General features: G+C 43.9%; 1 protein-coding gene across 3 annotated transcripts; it reads left to right on the top strand.

Annotated features, from left to right (window-relative positions):
* The first annotated feature begins 115 nt into the window (after positions 1-115).
* Positions 116-18,006, top strand: batf (basic leucine zipper transcription factor, ATF-like). Of its 3 annotated transcripts, XM_042301077.1 has the most exons (4): positions 116-831; positions 5,012-5,183; positions 9,833-9,937; positions 16,148-18,006. In XM_042301077.1, exons 2-4 carry the CDS (start codon positions 5,151-5,153, stop codon positions 16,388-16,390), a joined length of 381 nt encoding a protein of 126 aa, XP_042157011.1. In that variant the 5' UTR covers positions 116-831; positions 5,012-5,150; the 3' UTR covers positions 16,391-18,006. The 3 variants fall into 3 exon arrangements, with proteins under 3 accessions (XP_042157011.1, XP_024260562.1, XP_024260561.1); XM_024404794.2 differs by lacking the exon at positions 116-831 and having other exon boundaries at positions 4,887-5,183; XM_024404793.2 differs by lacking the exons at positions 116-831; positions 5,012-5,183 and adding an exon at positions 8,452-8,806.
* The last annotated feature ends 6,132 nt before the right edge of the window (positions 18,007-24,138 follow it).

Below are 24,138 nucleotides of genomic sequence, written 5' to 3'. Positions count from 1 at the left end.
ACTCTCAGCCTTATCAGCCTGGCTCCTAGCTCTTCCTCCTGGGCCTCACTGGCATTCAGCCTGCCTTCAAGAGCAGGCTAAGCCGGAGCTAAAGTTTCCCATGTGAGATAACAGACTCTTATAATCATAACTGGCACAGGATGTGTCCCATCCTATTCACCACATGGTGTCTGACCTGGAGGAGCCGGTGACCACCAGGTCGTCTAAGGAGGGGTGCACCGGCCCAGGTCGGAAACGGAGCAGGCCAAAGCCACCGTGCCGCTCAGTAGTGGGATCGCGCCCGTGAATAGACGCTGTAGTCCAGCCTGAGAAATACAGCGAGCTCATGGGTCACTGGTCAAAAGTAGTGCACTATATATAGGGAACAGGGTGCTGTTTGGGACACATCTAGGGTGTGCCGTTTGGGACACGTCTGGGGTGTGCCGTTTGGGACAAGTGTACAAATGTGCTACAATGTTACGTTAAAAACAGAATGATAAAGTCCTTCAAGTTGGTGGATTTGATACAACTAGGCCTGTTCAGGCAGACATTAGAGGGCCTTTTTACTGAAGAATGGCTTGGTTTCATATGTTCAGCCCTTTATAGACTCCTCCAAACAGAATTTCTTGAAAACCTAGGAATTTTGGCAAAGTTAACGTAATATTTCAACCCTATGTGGAACATTACGTAATGTTTACAGGAAAACAAGGGGACATGTTCAGACAAAACACGGAACTCTCTGCAATTAGATTCTCAGCTAGTGGTGCTCTGTAGTAAGAGAATGTGTACACATTTGGTTCAGTTGAGTGTATGTCCTGTAGGCTTGATTCCAGATGGATGATTCACTGCTGGGTAGGTCATTCTTTCCAATTTATCTGAATATTGCCTGAAGTGCAAACATAACAGGAGCTGAGCAAGGACACTACAGTTGAAAACAATTTATACTGAAAAGCGTGTTTAATCATGTAAAAGTAAACTAAACTCATGGATTCAGTGTGAACCTGTGGGCATGAGATAAGGCTATAACCACCAGATGTAGTCAGAAATCCAACATGGTAGCTATTAAAAGTCTGTCTGGCTAGGGTTATAAATCTCTGTATCAAATTTCTTTATTCATTTGCAGTCCATGAAATAACCAGGACATATTTATTGACTTTTCAAGTAGGAATACAATTCAAATAACCATGAAACATGAAAGTGCTGTATTCGAAATGATTGCAAACAATTTTATAATCACAGGACGGCGCCAGAGACCACACAGGAAGTCATGTGACGAATTGTGTGACGTCACGAATTTAACTTTAAATGCCCTAAAAATCCTTTTGTTTCTCGCCGGGCGCAGTGGCGTGCGCCTGTAATCCAAGTTGCTGGGAGGCTTAGGCTGGCGGATCGTTTGAGCTCAGGAGTTCTGAGCTCCAGTGGACTATGCCGATCGGGTGTCCGCACTAAGTTCGGTATCGATATGGTGCTCCTGGGGGAGCCCTGGACCACCAGGTCGTCTAAGGAGGGGTGCACCGGCCCAGGTCGGAAACGGAGCAGGCCAAAGCCCCCGTGCCGCTCAGTAGTGGGATCGCGCCTGTGAATAGACGCTGTAGTGCAGCCTGAGCAATACAGCGGGACACAGTCTTTTTGAGCTGTTAAACGGGGGGCAAAATATGTATTATTTCTTCGAGTTTGAACGTGTGTAAAGTAAATGGAGCTGTGTGTGAAACGCTCCGTTTCGTTTCAGACCTGGTCCGGTGCAGCCCTCCTTAGACGGCCTTACCAATGTGACTAGTATAACTGTCATTGTTTTCTGTTTTTCAGCTCATTAAACTACTGAAATAACGTTTTTTTTTATGGAAAGACAGCGTTCACACGGACCTTTTCTACCGTATCTATATTGCCTCCTACTGGAATGAAGGTTTAAAAATCAGAATTACTTAGAATTACTTAAAATATCCAAAAGGGGGCGCTATTTGACCGTTGACTTCTATTTGTTGGTTTGGTGGATGATCGTCTATATCCCTCAAACTCAACTCTGGACCTCGAAGCCAATTTTGCTGCTTTTCTCCCCAATTGTTCCCCTCTAATCAAGGCCTGATTTAAACCTGGGACACCAGGTGGGTGCAATTAAGTATCCAAACCTTGTAGGGAGTTGAATATCACAACATGTTTTTTGATTGGTTATTGAACCATCCAAAGGTGGTTTATAGCCCCTCCCCATGTGGACATTCAGATGCCCGGATGAAAGCCAATAATTTACCGTAAGGCGTTGGCTTGTTCTGTTATTTAAATATTTCTACCGAAATGCCAAGTAAATAAAGGTTTATTAAATAAGAAGTTCCTTCTGACATTTTGAAAGAGTATGTCCCACATTAATCCACATAGTTTTTAAACAATTATTATCTCTGATTAATCTTTCACATTTGTGTACTCTGTACAAATACATTCAACATCATCATAGTCTACCATTCGAATTGCCATAACTACCATAAGAGTTGGGCTTATAGCTCAATAGACCATTTAATGACTTGCCTAGTTAAATCATGGTTAAATAAAGAAAAAATAATAATGTATTTTTATCGAAGAAATATATCAGAGCATTATTATAACTGCTTTACATTTTATGGATGATAAATTCACCAAAACAACCACCAATTACTGTTTTCACTTATGTTGAAGCTAGAGTAAAACTCATCCATAGGCCAAGAAAGGCTCAATATGCCTTAGTTAATCCTTTAGTTCCACGCCCCACACATGCGGTGACCTCACCTGCTTTAAATTATGTGTCTAGAGACAATATCTCTCTCATCGTCACTCAATGCCTAGGTTTACCTCCACTGTATTCACATCCTACCATACCTTTGTCTGTACATTATACCTTGTATATATTCTACCGCGCCCAGAAACCTGCTCCTTTGACTTTCTGTTCCGAACGTACTAGATGACCAGTTCTTTTAGCCTTACCCTTATCCTACTCCTCCTCTGTTCCTCTGGTGATGTACAGGTTAATCCAGGCCCTGCAGCTCTACTCCCATTCCCCAGGCGCTCTCATTTGTTGACTTCTGTAACCGTAAAAGCCTTGGTTTCATGCATGTTAACATTAGAAGCCTCCTCCCTAAGTTTGTTTTATTCACTGCTTTAGCACACTCTGCCAGCCGGATGTCCTAGCCCTATGGTTAGGGATACGTTATGGTTAGGGTAAGTTATGGTTAGGGTAAGTTATAGTTAGGGTTAAGTTATGGTTAGGGTAAGTTATGGTTAGGGTAAGTTATGTTTTGGGTAAGTTATGGTTAGGGTTAAGTTATGGTTAGGGTAAGTTATGGTTAGGGTTAAGTTATGGTTAGGGTAAGTTATGTTTTGGGTAAGTTATGGTTAGGGTTAAGTTATGGTTAGGGTAAATGATGGTTAGGGTTAAGTTATGGTTAGGGTAAGTTATGGTTAGGGTAAGTTATGTTTAGGGTTAAGTTATGGTTAGGGTTAAGTTATGGTTAGGGTAAGTTATGGTTAGGGTTAAGTTATGGTTAGGGTTAAGTTATGGTTAGGGTAAGTTATGGTTAGGGTAAGTTATGGTTAGGGTTAAGTTATGGTTAGGGTAAGTTATGGTTAGGGTTAAGTTATGGTTAGGGTAAGTTATGGTTAGGGTTAAGTTATGGTTAGGGTAAGTTATGGTTAGGGTAAGTTATGGTTAGGGTAAGTTATGGTTAGGGTTAAGTTATGGTTAGGGTTAAGTTATGGTTAGGGTAAGTTATGGTTAGGGTTAAGTTATGGTTAGGGTTAAGTTATGGTTAGGGTAAGTTATGGTTAGGGTAAGTAATGGTTAGGGTTAAGTTATGGTTAGGGTTAGGGTAAGTTATGGTTAGGGTAAGTTATGTTTAGGGTTAAGTTATGGTTAGGGTTAAGTTATGGTTAGGGTAAGTTATGGTTAGGGTTAAGTCATGGTTAGGGTAAGTTATGGTTAGGGTAAGTAATGGTTAGGGTTAAGTTATGGTTAGGGTTAGGGTTAAGTTATGGTTAGGGTAAGTTATTTTTAGGGTTAAGTTATGGTTAGGGTTAAGTTATGGTTAGGGTAAGTTATGGTTAGGGTAAGTTATGGTTAGGGTTAAGTTATGGTTAGGGGTAAGTTATGGTTAGGGTTAAGTTATGGTTAGGGTACGTTATGTTTAGGGTTAAGTTATGGTTAGGGTAAGTTATGGTTAGGGTAAGTTATGGTTAGGGTTAAGTTATGGTTAGGGTTAGGGTAAGTTATGGTTAGGGTAAGTTATGCTATAACTTCAAAATAGTGGACACATTATGAAGAGCAGGTTACATGTTGCCATGTGTACTAGACTAAAGGACAGTAGAACATACAGTATTGTAGCTTTCTGATGAAATACACAGTAACAGCAAGCTCAAACACACACACACACACACACACACACACACACACACACACACACACACACACACACACACATTCCAGTATTTACCACTGTACTCTGTACTCTGATCATAGACACGGTACATTTTGAAATAAAAAAATATCTGAAATTTGCCCCCCAAAATTTCCTGACTTTAAGCATCTACATGGCTTCCAGTTGGTTACCTTACACATTGCCCATTACAGTAAAGCAGAGAGGAGTTTTTTTGGGGGGGAAGGGATGTGGGGAGCCCCACTAGTTCTTCTCATACATACCTGGATGGTTGACTGGGTCTCATCTCCAAAACTGGCACCCTATTCCCTTTATAGTGCACTACTTTTAACCAGGGCCCTATGGCACCCTATTCCCTTTATAGTACACTACTTTTAACCAGGGCCCTATGGCACCCTATTCCCTTTATAGTGCACTACTTTTAACCAGAGCCCTATGGCACCCTATTCCCTTTATAGTGCACTACTTTAGACCAGAGCCCTATGGCACCCTATTCCCTTTATAGTGCACTACTTTAGACCGAGATTCATAGGGTCCATAGGGGCCCTGGTCAAACGTAGTGGCACTATAAATGGAAAATAGGGTGTCGTTTGGAATGCATGCTAGGTCTCACCCCCCTTGTGACTATCCCCCTACAGCTGGTGAAGTGGCTGCTGAGATAGGAGTTGTGTAGGCCTGTGGAAACTCCAAGGTTCACCACCTTGTGACTATCCCCCTACAGCTGGTGAAGTGGCTGCTGAGCTAGGAGTCGAGTAGGCTGGAGGAAACCCCAAAGCTATGTGCAAATGTGTGAAGACCCAGTCATCCATGGTAAGTGTGTGTCTAAACTACACTGTGCTCGATGCTGTTAGCAGGTAAACAAATGCCCATCCTTCTTCTTCTTAAAGCCAGTATGTGTTAGGCTGCTGTCAGATCTGTGCTTATATTTATTTATATTTACAAATATTTATCCTGGTCCCAGATCTGTTTTGTGCTCCACGGTGGAGTGTACAAGAGCACAAAACAGATCTGGGACCAGGATAAATATTTGTATCTAATATGGAACAATTAGATTTCTTCAAATTCCTGGTCAATTTAATTGCTGTTATTGTCATTTCATAAATCACCATCCCGATCTATGAAACTGGGTTTAAATGACACAGGAGGTTGGTGGCACCAATAATTTGGGAGGACGGGCTTGTGGTAATGGCTGGAGTGGAATCAGTGGAATGGTATCAAACAACATGGTTTCCATGGTTTCCGTGGTTTCCGTGTGATTGATGCCATTCCATTCGCTTCGTTCCAGCCATTATTATGAGCCGTCCTCCCCTCAGCAGCCTCCACTGGTAATCAAATCAAATCAAATTTTATTTGTCACATACACATGGTTAGCAGATGTTAATGCGAGTGTAGCGAAATGCTTGTGCTTCTAGTTCCGACAATGCAGTAATAACGAACAAGTAATCTAACTAACAATTCCAAAAAAAAAACTACTGTCTTAAACACAGTGTAAGGGGATAAAGAATATGTACATAAGGATATATGAATGAGTGATGGTACAGAGCAGCATAGGCAAGATACGGTAGATGATATCGAGTACAGTATATACATATGAGATGAGTATGTAAACCAAGTGGCATAGTTAAAGTGGCTAGTGATACATGTATTACATAAGGATGCAGTCGATGATATAGAGTATCTATAGTATCTACGTATGCACAGTATCTACGTATGCATATGAGATGAATAATGTAGGGTAAGTAACATTATATAAGGTAGCATTGTTTAAAGTGGCTAGTGATATATTTACATCATTTCCCATCAATTCCCATTATTAAAGTGGATGGAGTAGAGTCAGTGTCATTGACAGTGTGTTGGCAGTAGCCACTCAATGTTAGTGGTGGCTGTTTAACAGTCTGATGGCCTTGAGATAGAAGCTGTTTTTCAGTCTCTCGGTCCCAGCTTTGATGCACCTGTACTGACCTCGCCTTCTGGATGACAGCGGGGTGAACAGGCAGTGGCTCGGGTGGTTGATGTCCTTGATGATCTTTATGGCCTTCCTGTAGCATCGGGTGGTGTAGGTGTCCTGGAGGGCAGGTAGTTTGCCCCGGTGATGCATTGTGCAGACCTCACTACCCTCTGGAGAGCCTTACGGTTGAGGGCGGTGCAGTTGCCATACCAGGCGGTGATACAGCCCGCCAGGATGCTCTCGATTGTGCATCTGTAGAAGTTTGTGAGTGCTTTTGGTGACAAGCCGAATTTCTTCAGCCTCCTGAGGTTGAAGAGGCGCTGCTGCGCCTTCCTCACGATGCTGTCTGTGTGAGTGGACCAATTCAGTTTGTCTGTGATGTGTATGCCGAGGAACTTAAAACTTGCTACCCTCTCCACTACTGTGCCATCGATGTGGATGGGGGTGTTCCCTCTGCTGTTTCCTGAAGTCCACAATCATCTCCTTAGTTTTGTTGACGTTGAGTGTGAGGTTATTTTCCTGACACCACACTCCGAGGGCCCTCACCTCCTCCCTGTAGGCCGTCTCGTCGTTGTTGGTAATCAAGCCTACCACTGTTGTGTCGTCCGCAAACTTGATGATTGAGTTGGAGGCGTGCATGGCCACGCAGTCGTGGGTGAACAGGGAGTACACGAGAGGGCTCAGAACGCACCCTTGTGGGGCCCCAGTGTTGAGGATCAGCGGGGAGGAGATGTTGTTGCCTACCCTCACCACCTGGGGGCGGCCCGTCAGGAAGTCCAGAACCCAGTTGCACAGGGCGGGGTCGAGACCCAGGGTCTCGAGCTTGATGACGAGCTTGGAGGGTACTATGGTGTTGAATGCCGAGCTGTAGTCGATGAACAGCATTCTCACATAGGTATTCCTCTTGTCCAGATGGGTTAGGGCAGTGTGCAGTGTGGTTGAGATTGCATCGTCTGTGGACCTATTTGGGCGGTAAGCAAATTGGAGTGGGTCTAGGGTGTCAGGTAGGGTGGAGGTGATATGGTCCTTGACTAGTCTCTCAAAGCACTTCATGATGACGGATGTGAGTGCTACGGGGCGGTAGTCGTTTAGCTCAGTTACCTTAGCTTTCTTGGGAACAGGAACAATGGTGGCCCTCTTGAAGCATGTGGGAACAGCAGACTGGTATAGGGATTGATTGAATATGTCCGTAAACACACCGGCCAGCTGGTCTGCGCATGCTTTGGCTGGTCTGCGCATAAGTGTCTCATTCTAGCGTTCTACCTTCTAATATTCCAGACGGGCTAATATCAGTCCATTTACTGATAATATGATGCATTCCCCTTTGTAAACAGAAGAATGGACTTCCTGTGGGGGTTTGCTTGGTAGTACATATGCCCCTATAGGTGCAAACTTTCCAAGGGTCATGTGACTTCCAGTTTGGTGTCAATAACCCAGTTTTTTTTATATATATATATATCATTTTTTTTTTAACCAGAAACCGCAACAGACGCTGTCTGATAATTAGGCAGACACAGTGTGTGTGTGTGCGTGTGTGTATGTGTGTGTGTTTGTGTGTGTGTGTGTGTGTGTGTGTGTGTGTGTATGTGTGTGTGTTTGTGTGTGTGTGTGTGTGTGTGTGTGTGTGTGTGTGTGTGTGTGTGAGTGTGTGATGTGTGTGTATGTGTGTGTGTTTGTGAAGGAGGGTATGTGTGTGTGTTTGTGTGTGTGTGTGTGTGTGTGTGTAAGAGAGTGTGTGTGTGAGTGAAGTATGTGAAGTGTTTGTGGTGGTGAAGTGTGTGTGTGTGTGTGTGTGTGTGTGTGTGTGTGTGTGTGTGTGTGTGTGTGTGTGTGTGTGTGTGTGTGTGTGTGTGTGTGTGTGAGAGAGAGAGAGATAGAGAGGAAGGAAGGAGGGCAGGCGGGAGAGAGAGAGGTATATAGTAGAGAGAGAGAGGAGAGGAAGGAAGGAAGGTAGGAAGGAAAGAGAGAGAGAGAGAGGTATATATATATATATAGAGAGAGAGAGGTGTATATATATAGAGAGAGGTAGAGAGAGAGAGAGAGAGAGAGAGAGGTATATATATATAGAGAGAGAGGTAGAGCGAGAGGGAGAGAGAGAGAGAGGTATATATATATAGAGAGAGGTAGAGCGAGAGAGAGAGAGAGAGAGAGGTATATATAGAGAGAGGTAGAGAGAGAGCGTGAGAATAGAGAGAGTGAGAGAGAGAAGTTCTTTCTCATTAAGCGACCAACCAGGTTCAGCTTAGCACATTGTCTGAACACACACACACACAGCAACAGCTTAGCACACTCTGTCTGAACACACACACACAGCGACAGCTTAGCACACTCTGTCTGAACACACACACAGCGACACACACACAAATAAAAAGCAGAAGTGGTGAGAGGCACAGGGTTTGGGGCAACGTGGTTGGCTATGGCTCACGGCTCTGACAGCGATGACTCCAATTACACCAAGTCTCCTTCGCCAGCGGGCAGCAGGCGGGTAAGGACATCTCTTTTGACTATTTATTACCTTCTCTCTCTCTTTCTAGCCTTTATTTAGTTATGAAGTGTTATCATTGGGACGTGGGGCATTATAGTCACATTTTCAGTAACGTATTGTCGAGGAGTAGTAATCATCCCAATCGTACTCTATCGTTATGCTCTGTATGCGGTTATCACTCGTCTTGTCTTTACTCTGGTCACTTTCAACTGTCATCTCTCAATGGCTTGTTGAATGACATGCTTTGGCTGGTCTGGATGATCGTTTACGACTGGGCGTCTTTCTTCGGTAGTATTTTGCTTTAGATTGAAATGTAGAATTAAGCAGATATTTAGAATCATGTACAAACGTAGAATCATGCTGAAATGTAGATTTGTTCATGACAACAATGAGGAGTTTCCTTGGCGACAGTTGTTTGTAAATTCCGGTGTGTTCTGGGAATCAAGGCCGTTCGATGAAAGGATGAGCTGATAGACTTAACATTGCAATATTGCATCGTTGGGTTGGGTTGGGTCGGGTCGGCGTGGTCTCAGATCACGCCTGGTTTCATGTCCTGAATACTTCAGTTGTCATGGTATCAGAATAACTCAGCTATGTAGAAATGCTGCGTCAGTCAAGTCATGCACCAAAGAGATGTCTCATCCTAGAACTGTCTAAACATTGTTATACATGTTCAATCTACAATATCTACTGTATACTAGAATGAAACCTAATATTCCACCCATTAGTGTAAGTTAGTTAGTTAGTTAGTTAGTGAGTTAGTTAGTTAGTGAGTTAGTGAGTTAGTCAGTTAGTTAGTTAGTCAGTTAGTCAGTCAGTTAGTTAGTTAGTTAGTCAGTTAGTCAGTCAGTCAGTTAGTTAGTTAGTCAGTTAGTTAGTTAGTCAGTTAGTCAGTCAGTTAGTTAGTTAGTCAGTTAGCTAGTTAGTTAGTTAGTTAGTTAGTTAGTTAGTTAGTTAGTTAGTTAGTTAGGGTGAGCAACAGTTAGTGTCCTGTCAGGAAGATGACTGCCCCGTGTCTCTCCCCAGGGCTCCTCAGACAACATAAAGAAAGTAATGAGAAGAGAGAAGAATCGTATCGCTGCCCAGAAGAGCAGGATGAGACAGACCCAGAAGGCAGACAGTCTACACCTGGTGAGGATGACTACCCACAATGCAATACACTGAGGCATGCACCATGTCTGGCTAATGAGTTAGGACGACTACCCACAATGCAATACACTGAGGCGTGCACCATGTCTGGCTATGAGTTAGGATGACTACCCACAATGCAATACACTGAGGCGTGCACCATGTCTGGCTATGAGTTAGGACGACTACCCACAATGCAATACACTGAGGCGTGCACCATGTCTGGCTATGAGTTAGGATGACTACCCACAATGCAATACACTGAGGCGTGCACCATGTCTGGCTATGAGTTAGCCAGCGTGCACCATGTCTGGCTATGGCTAACTCAGTGTATGAGTTAGGATGACTACCCACAATGCAATACACTGAGGCGTGCACCATGTCTGGCTAATGAGTTAGGACGACTACCCACAATGCAATACACTGAGGCGTGCACCATGTCTGGCTAATTAGTTAGGACGACTACCCATAATGCAATACACTGAGGCGTGCACCATGTCTGGCTATGAGTTAGCCAGCGTGCACCATGTCTGGCTATGGCTAACTCAGTGTATGAGTTAGGATGACTACCCACAATGCAATACACTGAGGCGTGCACCATGTCTGGCTAATGAGTTAGGATGACTACCCACAATGCAATACACTGAGGCGTGCACCATGTCTGGCTAATTAGTTAGGACGACTACCCATAATGCAATACACTGAGGCGTGCACCATGTCTGGCTAATGAGTTAGGATGACTACCCACAATGCAATCCACCAGACCAAATGTGTGGCACCATATCCAGTACAACTGGACTTGTCAAACTAGCAGTGAGTCGGTTGTGGCCTGAATGAAATAAATACAGACTCCACACATGCAGTGTTCCCAAATCCGGCATGGTGAAGTTGCAAACTAGCCTGGTCCCAGATCTGTTGTCTCCTTCTATAGCCTGGTCCCAGATCTGTTGTCTCCTTCTATAGCCTGGTCCCAGATCTGTTGTCTCCTTCTATAGCCTGGTCCCAGATCTGTTGTCTCCTTCTATAGCCTGGTCCCAGATCTGTTGTCTCCTTCTATAGCCTGGTCCCAGATCTGTTGTCTCCTTCTATAGCCTGGTCCCAGATCTGTTGTCTCCTTCTATAGCCTGGTCCCAGATCTATTGTCTCCTTCTATAGCCTGGTCCCGGATCTGTTGTCTCCTTCAATAGCCTGGTCCCAGATCTGTTGTCTCCTTCAATAGCCTGGTCCCAGATCTGTTGCCAACTCCATTGCTCATTGTCAAGCCAAGCAAGGACTGGGCGTGATAGCCCAAACAGACTGGCACTCAGGCTACTACAGGCATGATAGCACAAACAGACTGGCACTCAGGCTACTACGGGCATGATAGCACAAACAGACTGGCACTCAGGCTACTACGGGCATGATAGCACAAACAGACTGGCACTCAGGCTACCACAAGTCAGGAACAGACTGGTTATGCGGTAATCAGACACCCAGGCTGATTATTGATTTACTGATTATTGATTTATTAGGCCGGGGGAACTCAGCAAAGCTTTATTTTCAAGTCCTTCAAGTCCTTTCCCCAGTGATCCACTATGATAAGGTTATAAAGAAAAAGCTGTGTTGTTGGAAATCTGTGTTGGTCAGTGTTGGTCAGTGTTGGTCGGTGTTGGTCTGTGTTGGTCGGTGTTGGTCTTTGTTGGTTGATGCTGGTCTGTGTTGGTTGATGTTGGTCAGTGTTGGTCTGTGTTGGTCGGTGTTGGTCTGTGTTGGTTGATGTTGGTCAGTGTTGGTCTGTCTTGGTCAGTGTTGGTCGATGCTGGTCTGTGTTGGTTGATGTTGGTCAGTGTTGGTCGGTGTTGGTCTGTGTTGGTCTGTGTTGGTCGATGCTGGTCTGTGTTGGTTGATGTTGGTCAGTGTTGGTCAGTGTTGGTCTGTGTTGGTGGATGTTGGTCTGTGTTGGTTGATGTTGGTCAGTGTTGGTTGATGTTGGTCTGTGTTGGTTGATGTTGGTCTGTGTTGGTCAATGCTGGTCTGTGTTGGTCTGTGTTGGTCGGTGTTGGTCTGTGTTGGTTGATGTTGGTCAGTGTTGGTCGATGCTGGTCTGTGTTGGTTGATGTTGGTCAGTGTTGGTCTGTGTTGGTCGATGCTGGTCTGTGTTGGTTGGTGTTGGTCAGTGTTGGTCTGTGTTGGTTGATGTTGGTCTGTGTTGGTCTGTGTTGGTCTGTGTTGGTCGGTTTTGGTCTGTTGGTCTGTGTGTTGGTCTGTGTTTGTGTTGGTGTTTTGGTCTGTGTTGGTCTGTGTTGGTCTGTGTTGTTGGTTGGGTTTTGGTCTGTGTTGGTCTGTGTTGGTTGGTGTTGGTCTGTGTTGGTCTGTGTTGGTCAGTGTTGGTGATGCTGGTCTGTGTTGGTTGATGTTGGTCAGTGTTGGTCGGTGTTGGTCTGTGTTGGTCATGCTGGTCTGTGTTGGTTGATGTTGGTCAGTGTTGGTCAGTGTTGGTCTGTGTTGGTGATGTTTGGTGTTGGTCAGTGTTGGTTGATGTTGGTGTTGGTTGATGTTGGTCTGTGTTGGTCTGGTCTGTGTTGGTCTGTGTTGGTCTGTGTTGGTCGATGCTGGTCGGTGTTGGTCATGCTGGTCTGTGTTGGTTGGTGTTGGTCTGTGTTGGTCTGTGTCTGGGTTGTCTGTGTTGGTCTGATGTTGGTCTGTGTTGGTCTGTGTTGGTCTGTGTTGGTCTGTGTTGGTCTGTGTTGGTTGGTTTGGTCTGTGTCGGTCTGTGTTGGTCTGTGTTGGTCTGTGTTGGTCTGTGTTGGTCTGTGTTGGTCTGTGTTGGTCTGTGTTGGTCGTTTTGGTGTTGGTCTGGTGTTGGTCTGTGTTGGTTGGTGTTGGTCTGTGTTGGTCGGTGTTGGTCTGTGTTGGTTGGTGTTGATCTGTGTTGGTTGATGTTGATCTGTATTGGTTGGTGTTGGTCAGTGTTGGTTGGTGTTGGTCAGTGTTGGTCTGTGTTGGTCAGTGTTGGTCTGTGTTGGTCAGTGTTGGTCTGTGTTGGTTGGTGTTGGTCAATGTTGGTCAGTGTTGGTCGATGCTGGTCTGTGTTGGTCAGTGTTGGTCAGTGTTTGTCGGTGTTGGTCAGTGTTTGTCGGTGTTGGTCAGTGTTGGTCTGTGTTGGTCGCTGTTGGTCAGTGTTGGTCAGTATGAGATGATATTGACAAAGCGCTGATGGACCATGTGGTGATGTGTCATCATGGCTTCTGTTGGGCTCATCACTTAGGGTTCATCCCAAATGGCACCATATTCCCTATATAGTGACCTACTTCTGATGGTGATACCTATGAGCCCTGGTGCACTAAATAGAGAATAGGGTGCATTTGGGATACAAACGTGGCCATATCTCTGCCTGTGTGGGATTGCTGCGATACTGAGTATTCATTATCACACGTGGGCGTCAGAAACCCACTGACCAGCACTAATGATCATTACACTGAATGTTAATATCCGTTGGTAATAAATGGCACCCTATTCCCTACGTAGTGCACTACTTTATACCAGGGCTCTGGTCAAAAAGTAGTGCACTTCAAAGAGGAATACTGTGTTATTTGGGATGCACATGAGCAGCAGTAATACAACACGTGACTGGAGATATTTCAGGTAATAGTCAAAGTGAAAAGCACACAATCACTTTAATTTCAACGTCTCTTTCTGTTCATTGACTGGCTAGCTTTTAGTCATTGACTTTCACTTCTATCGCTTGGCAGAGTCTAGTAAAGAACACCTATTTCCATTTGTAGAAGCTACAAATACATGTTAGTCTTAGCGGTTAGTGTTGCTGAAGAGAGTCGAGTTTATTAATGGGGACACCATGCGGTTCTGCTGAGGATGCTTTCTTCATAAGGTCTATGGTGTCAAAATGAAAATCAATGTATTTAGAGCTGCTAGAAGACATCTCAAACTCTGGAGAAAATATCTGTATTTAATAGAATGCCGGTAGGACATCGTTTTTTTTTTTCTCCAGTGGTTTTAGAAAGACAATTTTGTTAATCTACAACAATTCAACATTGTATTTTTTTCTCTGTTGTCTTTTTCCTCTGAGGTCCTCAGGTACATGTGTAGATGTTCCATTACAGTGTGGGCCTGCACAGGGCCAGATGATCATGCTGTCAGACATGAGCTCTGCGTGTTCGTGGGATGATGATGGCCTTTTACTCCCAGCGATGTCGGGAAACAAAACAAGTTAGACAGAAAAGGCCAGGGTTAGAGGAGGGAAGATAGAGAGTGTTGCGCAGTGTGGCCTTCCTGTCAGAGACAGGCCTGGGTAAACCCCAGTGCTCACGTCACTTAAGGCCAACAACCCACTGACACGGGTCCTTTACCAGAAATGACAGCCGTTCTCTCCCCTCCTACCCACGGTTTACTACTAAACCTCATTTACACAGGAGAGAGTGAGAGAGAGAGCGAGAGAGACTACTACTCAGGAAACAGGAAACGTGTCACAGTGAGGGAAAATTCAACTTCCTGTTTGTTAAACGAGTTGACAAAACCCATAAAACCACAAAATATGCTTAGCCTAACACGCTCTGCAAGGAGGCCTGTGCTGAGCCATCATTGGTCCATCCTCCCTAATACGCTCTGTGAGGAAGCCTGAGCTGAGCCATCATTGGTCCATCCTCCCTAATACGCTCTGCAAGGAAGCCTGTGCTGAGCCATCATTGGTCCATCCTCCCTAATACGCTCTGCAAGGAAGCCTGTGCTGAGCCATCATTGGTCCATCCTCCCTAATACGCTCTGCAAGGAAGCCTGAGCTGAGCCATCATTGGTCCATCCTCCCTAATACACTCTGTGAGGAAGCCTGAGCTGAGCCATCATTGGTCCATCCTCCCTAATACGCTCTGTGAGGAAGCCTGAGCTGAGCCATCATTGGTCCATCCTCCCTAATACGGTCTGTGAGGAAGCCTGAGCTGAGCCATCATTGGTCCATCCTCCCTAATACGCTCTGTGAGGAAGCCTGAGCTGGTGAATAAGCCGTCTCTCAGAACTAGACCAGGTGTTTTACATAGAATAATGACTTAGACTGGATCTAACAACCACCACCACAGCACCACCCACATACTGGGTTTTCACAAAGGTCATTGACACTGAAATCTAACCAGATCTGATGATGGAAGTTCAGAAGAACAACGTCTTTCTGCACAAAAAAAAAAAAAGATATGAAGATTATTTGAATGAACAAATGAACGACAGCAGCAAGGGGGGGTGGTGGATTTTTCTTTTGAATTATTTTTCCCACCAAAGCTGAAGTTAGAGAGACGGATGATAACTTAAAAAAAAAAAAAATTCAACGATGGCCTGAGTTGTAACCTATGGTCGAACCATACAGGTCATTGGTATTCAGCATAGCAGAGCCACAAAACAGTTGAATTGTGTACTTTCACTGTACAGAGAAGAATTCATACTGCAATTTCAGTTGCGGCCATTTGATTATGAGGTCATTAGCTTCATTCATTTATTGATTCAAGTTTGACTGATTCCAAAGAAGAAATGGGCCTTCACTGAGTCTAGTTCCTGCTGCAGCTTGCTCTTTGGGGTCTAGGCTGGGTTACTGTAAAGCAGGCTAAGTTACTGTAAATCAGGCTGAGTTACTGTAAATCAGGCTGAGTTACTGTAAAGCAGGCTGAGTTACTGTAAAGCAGGCTGGGTTACTGTAAAGCGGGCTGGGTTACTGTAAAGCAGGCTGAGTTACTGTAAAGCAGGCTGAGTTACTGTAAATCAGGCTGAGTTACTGTATAGCAGGCTGAGTTACTGTAAAGCAGGCTGAGTTACTGTAAAGCAGGCTGAGTTACTGTAAATCAGGCTGAGTTACTGTAAAGCAGGCTGGGTTACTGTAAAGCAGGCTGAGTTACTGTAAAGCAGGCTGGGTTACTGTAAATCAGGCTGAGTTACTGTAAAGCAGGCTGGGTTACTGTAAAGTTGGCTGAGTTACTGTAAAGCAGGCTGAGTTACTGTAAAGCAGGCTGGGTTACTGTAAAGCAGGCTGAGTTACTGTAAAGCAGGCTGAGTTACTGTAAAGCAGGCTGGGTTACTGCAAATCAGGCTGAGTTACTGTAAAACAGGCTGAGTTACTGTAAAGCAGGCTGGATTACTGTAAAGCAGGCTGGGTTACTGTAAAGCACTTTGTAATACCTAGTGATGTAAAAGGGCCTTTAGTACATTTCATTGACTGATTGGTTCCTTTTGCTTCAGGAGAGTGAGAACCTGGAGAAGGAGAACGCGGCTCTGAGGAAGGAGGTGAAGAAACTCAAAGAAGAAGCCAAGTATCTCTCCTCTGTCCTGACTACCCATGAGCCTCTCTGCACTGGCCTGCCCCCCCAGATGACCCCGGACCTCATCTACTCCCCCCATCATCACTCTGTCTCCCCCCACCATCACGGGAGCAATGTCTTCCACCACCAGCACAGTATCGCTGTGTCGCACTTCCAGCACTGATCACCACCGACCACCAGGGGGTGCTGAAGAGAAGCGGGAGAGGTTTTACTGACCTTGATATAGTGGGTGAAGAGAGCCACTTGAACTAGCCTCGCTAAACCAGGTCAGTCTGGTTTCAAGAGGCTACACTTGAACAGGATGAAGTTAATGAATGGTTTCTTTGTTTCAACGGGAACAGACAGCACTCATGAATGATGTCTTTGCATCAGATCAACAATTTTCTGATATTAAAAGATGACAAAGGCTTCTTTTACACAGGCAGCCAAATTCGGATCTTTTGCCCAATTATTGTCAAAATGTCTGATTGGTCAAAAAAACAATTAATGACAAAAGATCAGAATTGTGTAAAGGCACATAGATGGTAATTTCAAATGTATGACTCGACCATAGAATCAATACCTTGACTATGCCAATTGTCAACATCTACAGGACATAAAACCAGCATGATTGAATGATTTTTTTATTGTACTATTGACATTTATACAACAATGAAATGATTCCGTGTTTACGTTTCAAGTAATTTATATAGGCCTATTACAACGTTTTGCCGCTAGGACTGGGACGCTACTAGTATCACGATACTTGTTAGTATTGTGGCAAGGGAACAAAACACAAAGCAGATTTAACTTAGGAACATGTAGTTATTTTCCAGGCTATATCACAACATATGTTCCATACAGCAGGTTTAGTACCAGGCTATATCACTACATATGTTCCATTCAGCAGGTTTAGGACCAGGCTATATCACAACATATGTTCCATACAGCAGGTTTAGTACCAGGCTATATCACAACATATGTTCCATACAGCAGGTTTAGTACCAGGCTATATCACTACATATGTTCCATTCAGCAGGTTTAGGACCAGGCTATATCACAACATATGTTCCATACAGCAGGTTTAGTACCAGGCTATATCACAACATATGTTCCATTCAGCAGGTTTAGGACCAGGCTATATCACAACATATTTGACATACAGCAGATTTTTAAAGGACCAAAGAATCTGATCTGGTTCGTGTTTTCCTTTTTTTGCCATAGAAATAAATATCGCAATACTGGTATCATCCCAGCTTTAGTTTTATTTGTGTGCATTTCTCATGTTCACGACTACCACTATTGCATATGACTGATTGGAGCATTGACAAATAGCTTGGATTACTCAATGATGTGTACATTATTTTACTATTTTCTCACAAAACAGCTGCTTTTCTAGTCTGATTTAAATACATGTACATTCTGCCTAAAGTGAAAGTTTGAAAATAACTTTGTTAACTCAAGAGTCTATGTTCGAATCATCTTGAATTCGTTTAAAAAAAAAAACTGATTATTTAATGGTCACAAGGTGGAGTCGTGTACCTATAAGTAATTAAGGGTAAGCCTTGTTAAGGAACCGTATGCATTGTATGCTCTGATATAAGTGATTATCTTATAGACTGGTACTGAGACAGGACATAATAAAGGTGAAATAAATAAATAAATCAAATAAATACAGGTTTAGTTTACCATCAGTGCTTGTACTTTTTAAATGAATTTCTTTGAATGTTGTATTGATTATTTTTTTAAAAATACTGTCTTACTGTACATTTCAAAATAAAGATAGAAACTTAGAAATTGTTTTGAAATGCAAGATAGTGAATTTTTGGGTGGAAGCAATGTTTTTTCCGACCCTGAGCAAACATCAGGTCTGGTTGAGGGCAAACATAAACATTGTGAAAATTCTGTGCAACTTCCAGCGTGCCTTTACTGTGAACACTGAGGCTGTACCTGCTTTAAGTTACAGTTTTACTGTGAACACTGAGGCTGTACCTGCTTTAAGTTACAGTTTTACTGTGAACACTGAGGCTGTACCTGCTTTAAGTTACAGTTTTACTGTGAACACTGTTGCTGTACCTGCTTTAAGTTACAGTTTTACTGTGAACACTGAGGCTGTACCCGCTTTAAGTTACAGTTTTACTGTGAACACTGAGGCTGTACCCGCTTTAAGTTACAGTTTTACTGTGAACACTGAGGCTGTACCTGCTTTAACCTCTTGCGTCGACCCGAGAAGCAGACGTCTCATCTAGCCATCAGCAAATGCAAATGCGCTACGCCAAATGCTAATAGCACTCGTTAAAACTCAAACGTTCATCAAAACACACATGCAGGGTACTGAATTAAAGCTACACTCGTTGTGAATCTAGCCAACAAGTCAGATTATTAAAATGCTTTTCGGCGAAAGCATGAGAAGCTATTATCTGATAGCATGCAACACCCCGAAATACCTGAAGGCGACGTAAACAAAAGAATTAGCGTAGCCGGCGCTACCGCAAATAGCAGAAATAAAATATAAAACTTTCATTACCTTGGACGAGCTTCTTTGTTGGCACTCCTATATGTCCCATAAACATCAATATTGGGTCTTTTTTTCGATTAAATCGGTCCATATATACCCAAAATATCCATCTATGGAAACTGTGTGATTCAGAAAAAAACACTGTTTCAAAACGCTACGTCATTTTTTAAAATTAAAAAAGTCGACGATAAACTTTCACAAAACACTTCGAAATACTTTTGTAATCCAACTTTAGGTATTAGTAAACGTTAATAATCTATCAAATTGATCACGAGGCGATGTGTATTCAATAGCTCCACGATTTCAAATCATCTTCCGAAATCTCTCTTCCAAAACTTCCTGTCGGAGACCGGATGGAAAGTGGTCTCTCTTCCTCGTTTGACCAAGAAACAACGAGAAGGCAATTGACAAGACTGGTGACCTCGGGTGGAAGCTGTAGGACTTGCAATCTCGGCCCCATTTAATTTCGTGCCCCTTAAACAATACATGCAAGTGGCGCATGGATATTTTTTTCAGTGATCAGTTTTTCTTGCGCTTTTCGATGAAACAGACGCTCTGTTATAGTCACAGCGGTGATTTAACCAGTTTTAGAAACGTGAGAGTGTTTTCTATCCACACATACTAATCATATGCATATACTATATTCCTGGCATGAGTAGCAGGACGCCGAAATGTTGTGCGATTTTTAACAGAATGTTCGAAAAAGTAGGGGGTCGACTTAAGAGTTTTACTGTGAACACTGAGGCTGTACCTGCTTTAAGTTACAGTTTTACTATGAACACTGAGGCTGTACCTGATTTAAGTTACAGTTTTACTGTGAACACTGAGGCTGTACCTGCTTTAAGTTACAGTTTTACTGTGAACACTGAGGCTGTACCTGCTTTAAGTTACAGTTTTACTGTGAACACTGAGGCTGTACCTGCTTTAAGTTACAGTTTTACTGTGAACACTGAGGCTCTAACTGCTTTAAGTTACAGTTTTACTGTGAACACTGAGGCTGTACCTGCTTTAAGTTACAGTTTTACTGTGAACACTGAGGCTGTTCCTGCTTTAAGTTACAGTTTTACTGTGAACACTGAGGCTCTAACTGCTTTAAGTTACAGTTTTACTGTGAACACTGAGGCTGTACCTGCTTTAAGTTACAGTTTTAACAGTGGCCAAGTAGGCTACTGTGTCTGCTTGATCCTAATGTAGGCCTACCAGAGTAGCCTACCATTAAAAACAATGGAGAAAATGTATCCCATAACATTTTAACATGGAAACAGCTGTTCTATCATTCAGACTATAGTAGCTGCCAATGTGTGGTGTTCAATGTAGGCCTACATTCCATGAGACCTTTGAGAGAAAAAAAAAACATGCAAACCTGTTTATCCACTTGTCCTTCAGACAAGGAGGTGACTGAATATGTTGTGTTGTTTGATGCAAGAAACCTCTTTACAAAATGAAATCAATTATTATTCCCATACCATTATTACAGGGAATCAGACAAATTATACTACCCCTCTGTCTATTGGCTACTGAGCTTATTCAAGCCTGTCTTAAAATACAAACTGCCCCTTTAAGACAAAAATAAAATATCTGTTTATCTGACTTACTTTTCAAAGATGTCTAGAAATGTGCACGTAATGTACACGTAATGTACACATAATGTACACGTAATGTGCACGTAATGTGCACGTAATGTACACGTAATGTGCACGTAATGTGCACGTAATGTACACGTAATGTGCACGTAATGTACGCGTAATGTGCACGTAATGTACACGTAATGTACACGTAATGTACACGTAATGTACGCGTAATGTGCACGTAATGTACACGTAATGTGCTCTTGTAGGAAGCAATCCCTCTCCTATTGCTGACTACAAATGACATATTACCGGGCTAATAACTCACCAGCCAGCAAAGATTATGAACACAATGTGCACATGTAGCTGTATGCAGCTCTCACTTTGATCTCAAAACAAATGCATCATAAGGCTCCCGAGTGGCACAGTGGTAGAGGCATCACTACAGACCCTGGTTCGATCCCGGGCTGTGTCACAAAAGGCTGTGATCGGGAGTCCCGTAGGGCGGTGCAGAATTGGCCCAGTGTCGTCCGGGTTAGGGGAGGGTTCTGACCGGGGTAGGCCGTCATTGTAAAATAAGAATTTGTTCTTAACTGACTTGCCTTAGTTAAATAAAGGTTAAATTAAAAAGAAATCAAACAAATCTACTTATGACCACAGCTGTAAACACAATCCAGTTCAATGTATACAACACAGATCCATAAATGGCAATAGTTTATTTTCATATAGGCCTACTGCAGCTCTGATTGGCTGTGCCCAGTGGTGGAAAAAGTACCCCGATTGTCATACTTGAGTAAAAGTAAAGATACTGTAATAAAAATGACTCAAGAGAAAGGGAAAGTCACCCAGTAAAATACTACTTGACTAAAAATCCAAAAGTATTTGGTTTAAAATCTACTTATTATGTGCCAAAAGTAAATTTAATTGTTAAAATATACTTAAGTATCAAAAGTAAAAGTATAAATAATTTCAAATTCATAATCAAACCATATGACACCATTTTCTAGTTGTTTTATTTTTTAAATTTACCGATAGCCAGGGGCACACTACAACACTCAGACATCATTTACAGATAGCCAGGGGTACACTCCAACACTCAGACATTATTTACAGATAGCCAGGGGAACACTCCAACACTCAGACATCATTTACAGATAGCCAGGGGAACACTCCAACACTCAGACATCATTTACAGATAGCCAGGGGAACACTCCAACACTCAGACATCATTTACAGATAGCCAGGGGAACACTCCAACACTCAGACATAATTTACAGATAGCCAGGGGAACACTCCAACACTCAGACATCATTTACAGATAGCCAGGGGAACACTCCAACACTCAGACATCATTTACAGATAGCCAGGGGAACACTCCAACACTCAGACATCATTTACAGATAGCCAGGGGCACACTCCAACACTCAGACATCATTTACAGATAGCCAGGGGTACACTCCAACACTCAGACATTATTTACAGATAGCCAGGGGCACACTACAACACTCCAACACTCAGATATTATTTACAGACAGCCAGGGGAACACTCCAACACTCAGACATCATTTACAGATAGCCAGGGGAACACTCCAACACTCAGACATCATTTACAGATTGCCAGGGGAACACTCCAACACTCAGACATCATTTACAGATTGCCAGGGGAACACTCCAACACTCAGACATCATTTACAGATTGCCAGGGGAACACTCCAACACTCAGACATCATTTACAGATAGCCAGGGGTACACTACAACACTCAGACATCATTTACAGATAGCCAGGGGAACACTCCAACACTCAGACATCATTTACAGATAGCCAGGGGAACACTCAAACACTCAGACATCATTTACAGATAGCCAGGGGTACACTCCAACACTCAGACATTATTTACAGATAGCCAGGGGCACACTCCAACACTCAGACATCATTTACAGATTGCCAGGGGAACACTCCAACACTCAGACATCATTTACAGATAGACAGGGGTACACTACAACACTCAGACATCATTTATAGATAGCCAGGGGAACACTCCAACACACAGACATCATTTACAGATAGCCAGGGGAACACTCAAACACTCAGGGAACACTCCAACACTCAGACATCATTACAGATAGCTAGGGGTACACTCCAACACTCAGACATCATTTACAGATAGCCAGGGGTACACTCCAACACTCAGACATAATTTACTATAGCCAGGGGAACACTCCAACACTCAGACATCATTTACTATAGCCAGGGGCACACTACAACACTCAGACATAATTTACAAATGAGGCCAGTGTTTAGTGAGTCCGCCAGATCAGAGGTCGTAGGGTTGACCAGGAATGTTCTCTTGATAAGTGAGTGAATAAGACCATTTTCCTATCCTGCTAAGCATTCAAAATATAACGAGTACATTTTTGTGTCAGGGAAAATGTAAAAAGTACACACATTTCTTAAGGAATGTAAGTGAAGTAAAAGTAAAATGAGTCAAAAATATAAATAGTAAAGTAAAGTACTTAAGTAGTACTTTCAAGTATTTTTTACTTAAGTACTTTACACCACTGCCTATGCCTCACCGGTCTGGAGTATGTGGTGAGTCATTCACAATATAATTATATTCCTATGCATTCTGCTTACAACAAAATATCTTTCATGTTTCAGAATGTTGCATCGAAGTGGCTAGTATTGGCGTTTGATTCGATCACAATTGCAACAGTAAAAGGAAAACGTTGATAGTGTTAATTAAAAAGGGGAAAACTCAAGAACAGTTGAATGAAGTTTAATCTCCTGCTTCTCTTTGTGGACAGATATTTCTTCAGCACTCTATGTGGCAGTCTCGGGAGCTGTGCGGCAGTCTCGTGGGAGCTGTAGCGGCAGTCTCGTGGGAGCTGTATGGCAGTCTCATGGGAGCTGTATGGCAGTCTCATGGGAGCTGTATGGCAGTCTCATGGGAGCTGTGCGGCAGTCTCGTGGGAGCTGTATGGCAGTCTCATGGGAGCTGTACGGCAGTCTCGTGGGAGCTGTACGGCAGTCTCATGGGAGCTGTGCGGCAGTCTCGGCAGTCTCATGGGAGCTGGGCAGTCTCGTGGGAGCTGTATGGCAGTCTCATGGGGGAGCTGTGGGAGCTGTGGCAGTCTCATGGGGGAGCTGTGGGAGCTGTACGGCAGTCTCATGGGAGCTGTGCGGCAGTCTCGTGGGAGCTGTGCGGCAGTCTCGTGGGAGCGGCAGTCTCGTGGGAGCTGTAAGGCAGTCTCATGGGAGCTGTAAGGCAGTCTCGTGGGAGTCGGCAGTCTCGTGGGGAGTCTGTAAGGCAGTCTCGTGGGAGCTGTAAGGCAGTCTCATGGGAGCTGTGCGGCAGTCTCGTGGGAGCTGTATGGCAGTCTCATGGGAGCTGTGCGGCAGTCTTGTGGGCAGTCTCATGGGAGCTGTACGGCAGTCTGGGAGCGTGGGAGCTGTTTGGCAGTCTCGTGGGAGCTCTATGGCAGTCTCATGGAAGCTGTAAGGCAGTCTCGTGGGAGCTTTGCGGCAGTCTCGTGGGAGCTGTGCGGCAGTCTCGTGGGAGCTTTGCGGCAGTCTAAGGCAGTGGGAGCTGAAGCTGTGCGGCAGTCTCGTGGGCAGTCTCTGCTGTGGCAGTCTCATGGGAGCTGTATGGCAGTCTCATGGGAGCTGTATGGCAGTCTCATGGGAGCTGTATGCAGCAGTCTCATGGGAGCTGTACGGCAGTCTCTGGGAGCTGTGGGAGTCTCTGGGAGCTGTACGGCAGTCTCATGGGAGCTGTATGGCAGTCTCATGGGAGCTGTGGGAGCGGCAGTCTCATGGGAGCTGTGCGGCAGTCTCGTGGGAGCTGT

This window comes from Oncorhynchus tshawytscha, linkage group LG18 (genome assembly GCF_018296145.1).
Source record: "Oncorhynchus tshawytscha isolate Ot180627B linkage group LG18, Otsh_v2.0, whole genome shotgun sequence".
NCBI lineage: Eukaryota > Metazoa > Chordata > Actinopteri > Salmoniformes > Salmonidae > Oncorhynchus > Oncorhynchus tshawytscha.
Note: the sequence above shows the minus strand (reverse complement) of the source record. Positions and strands in the feature narration are given on the sequence as shown.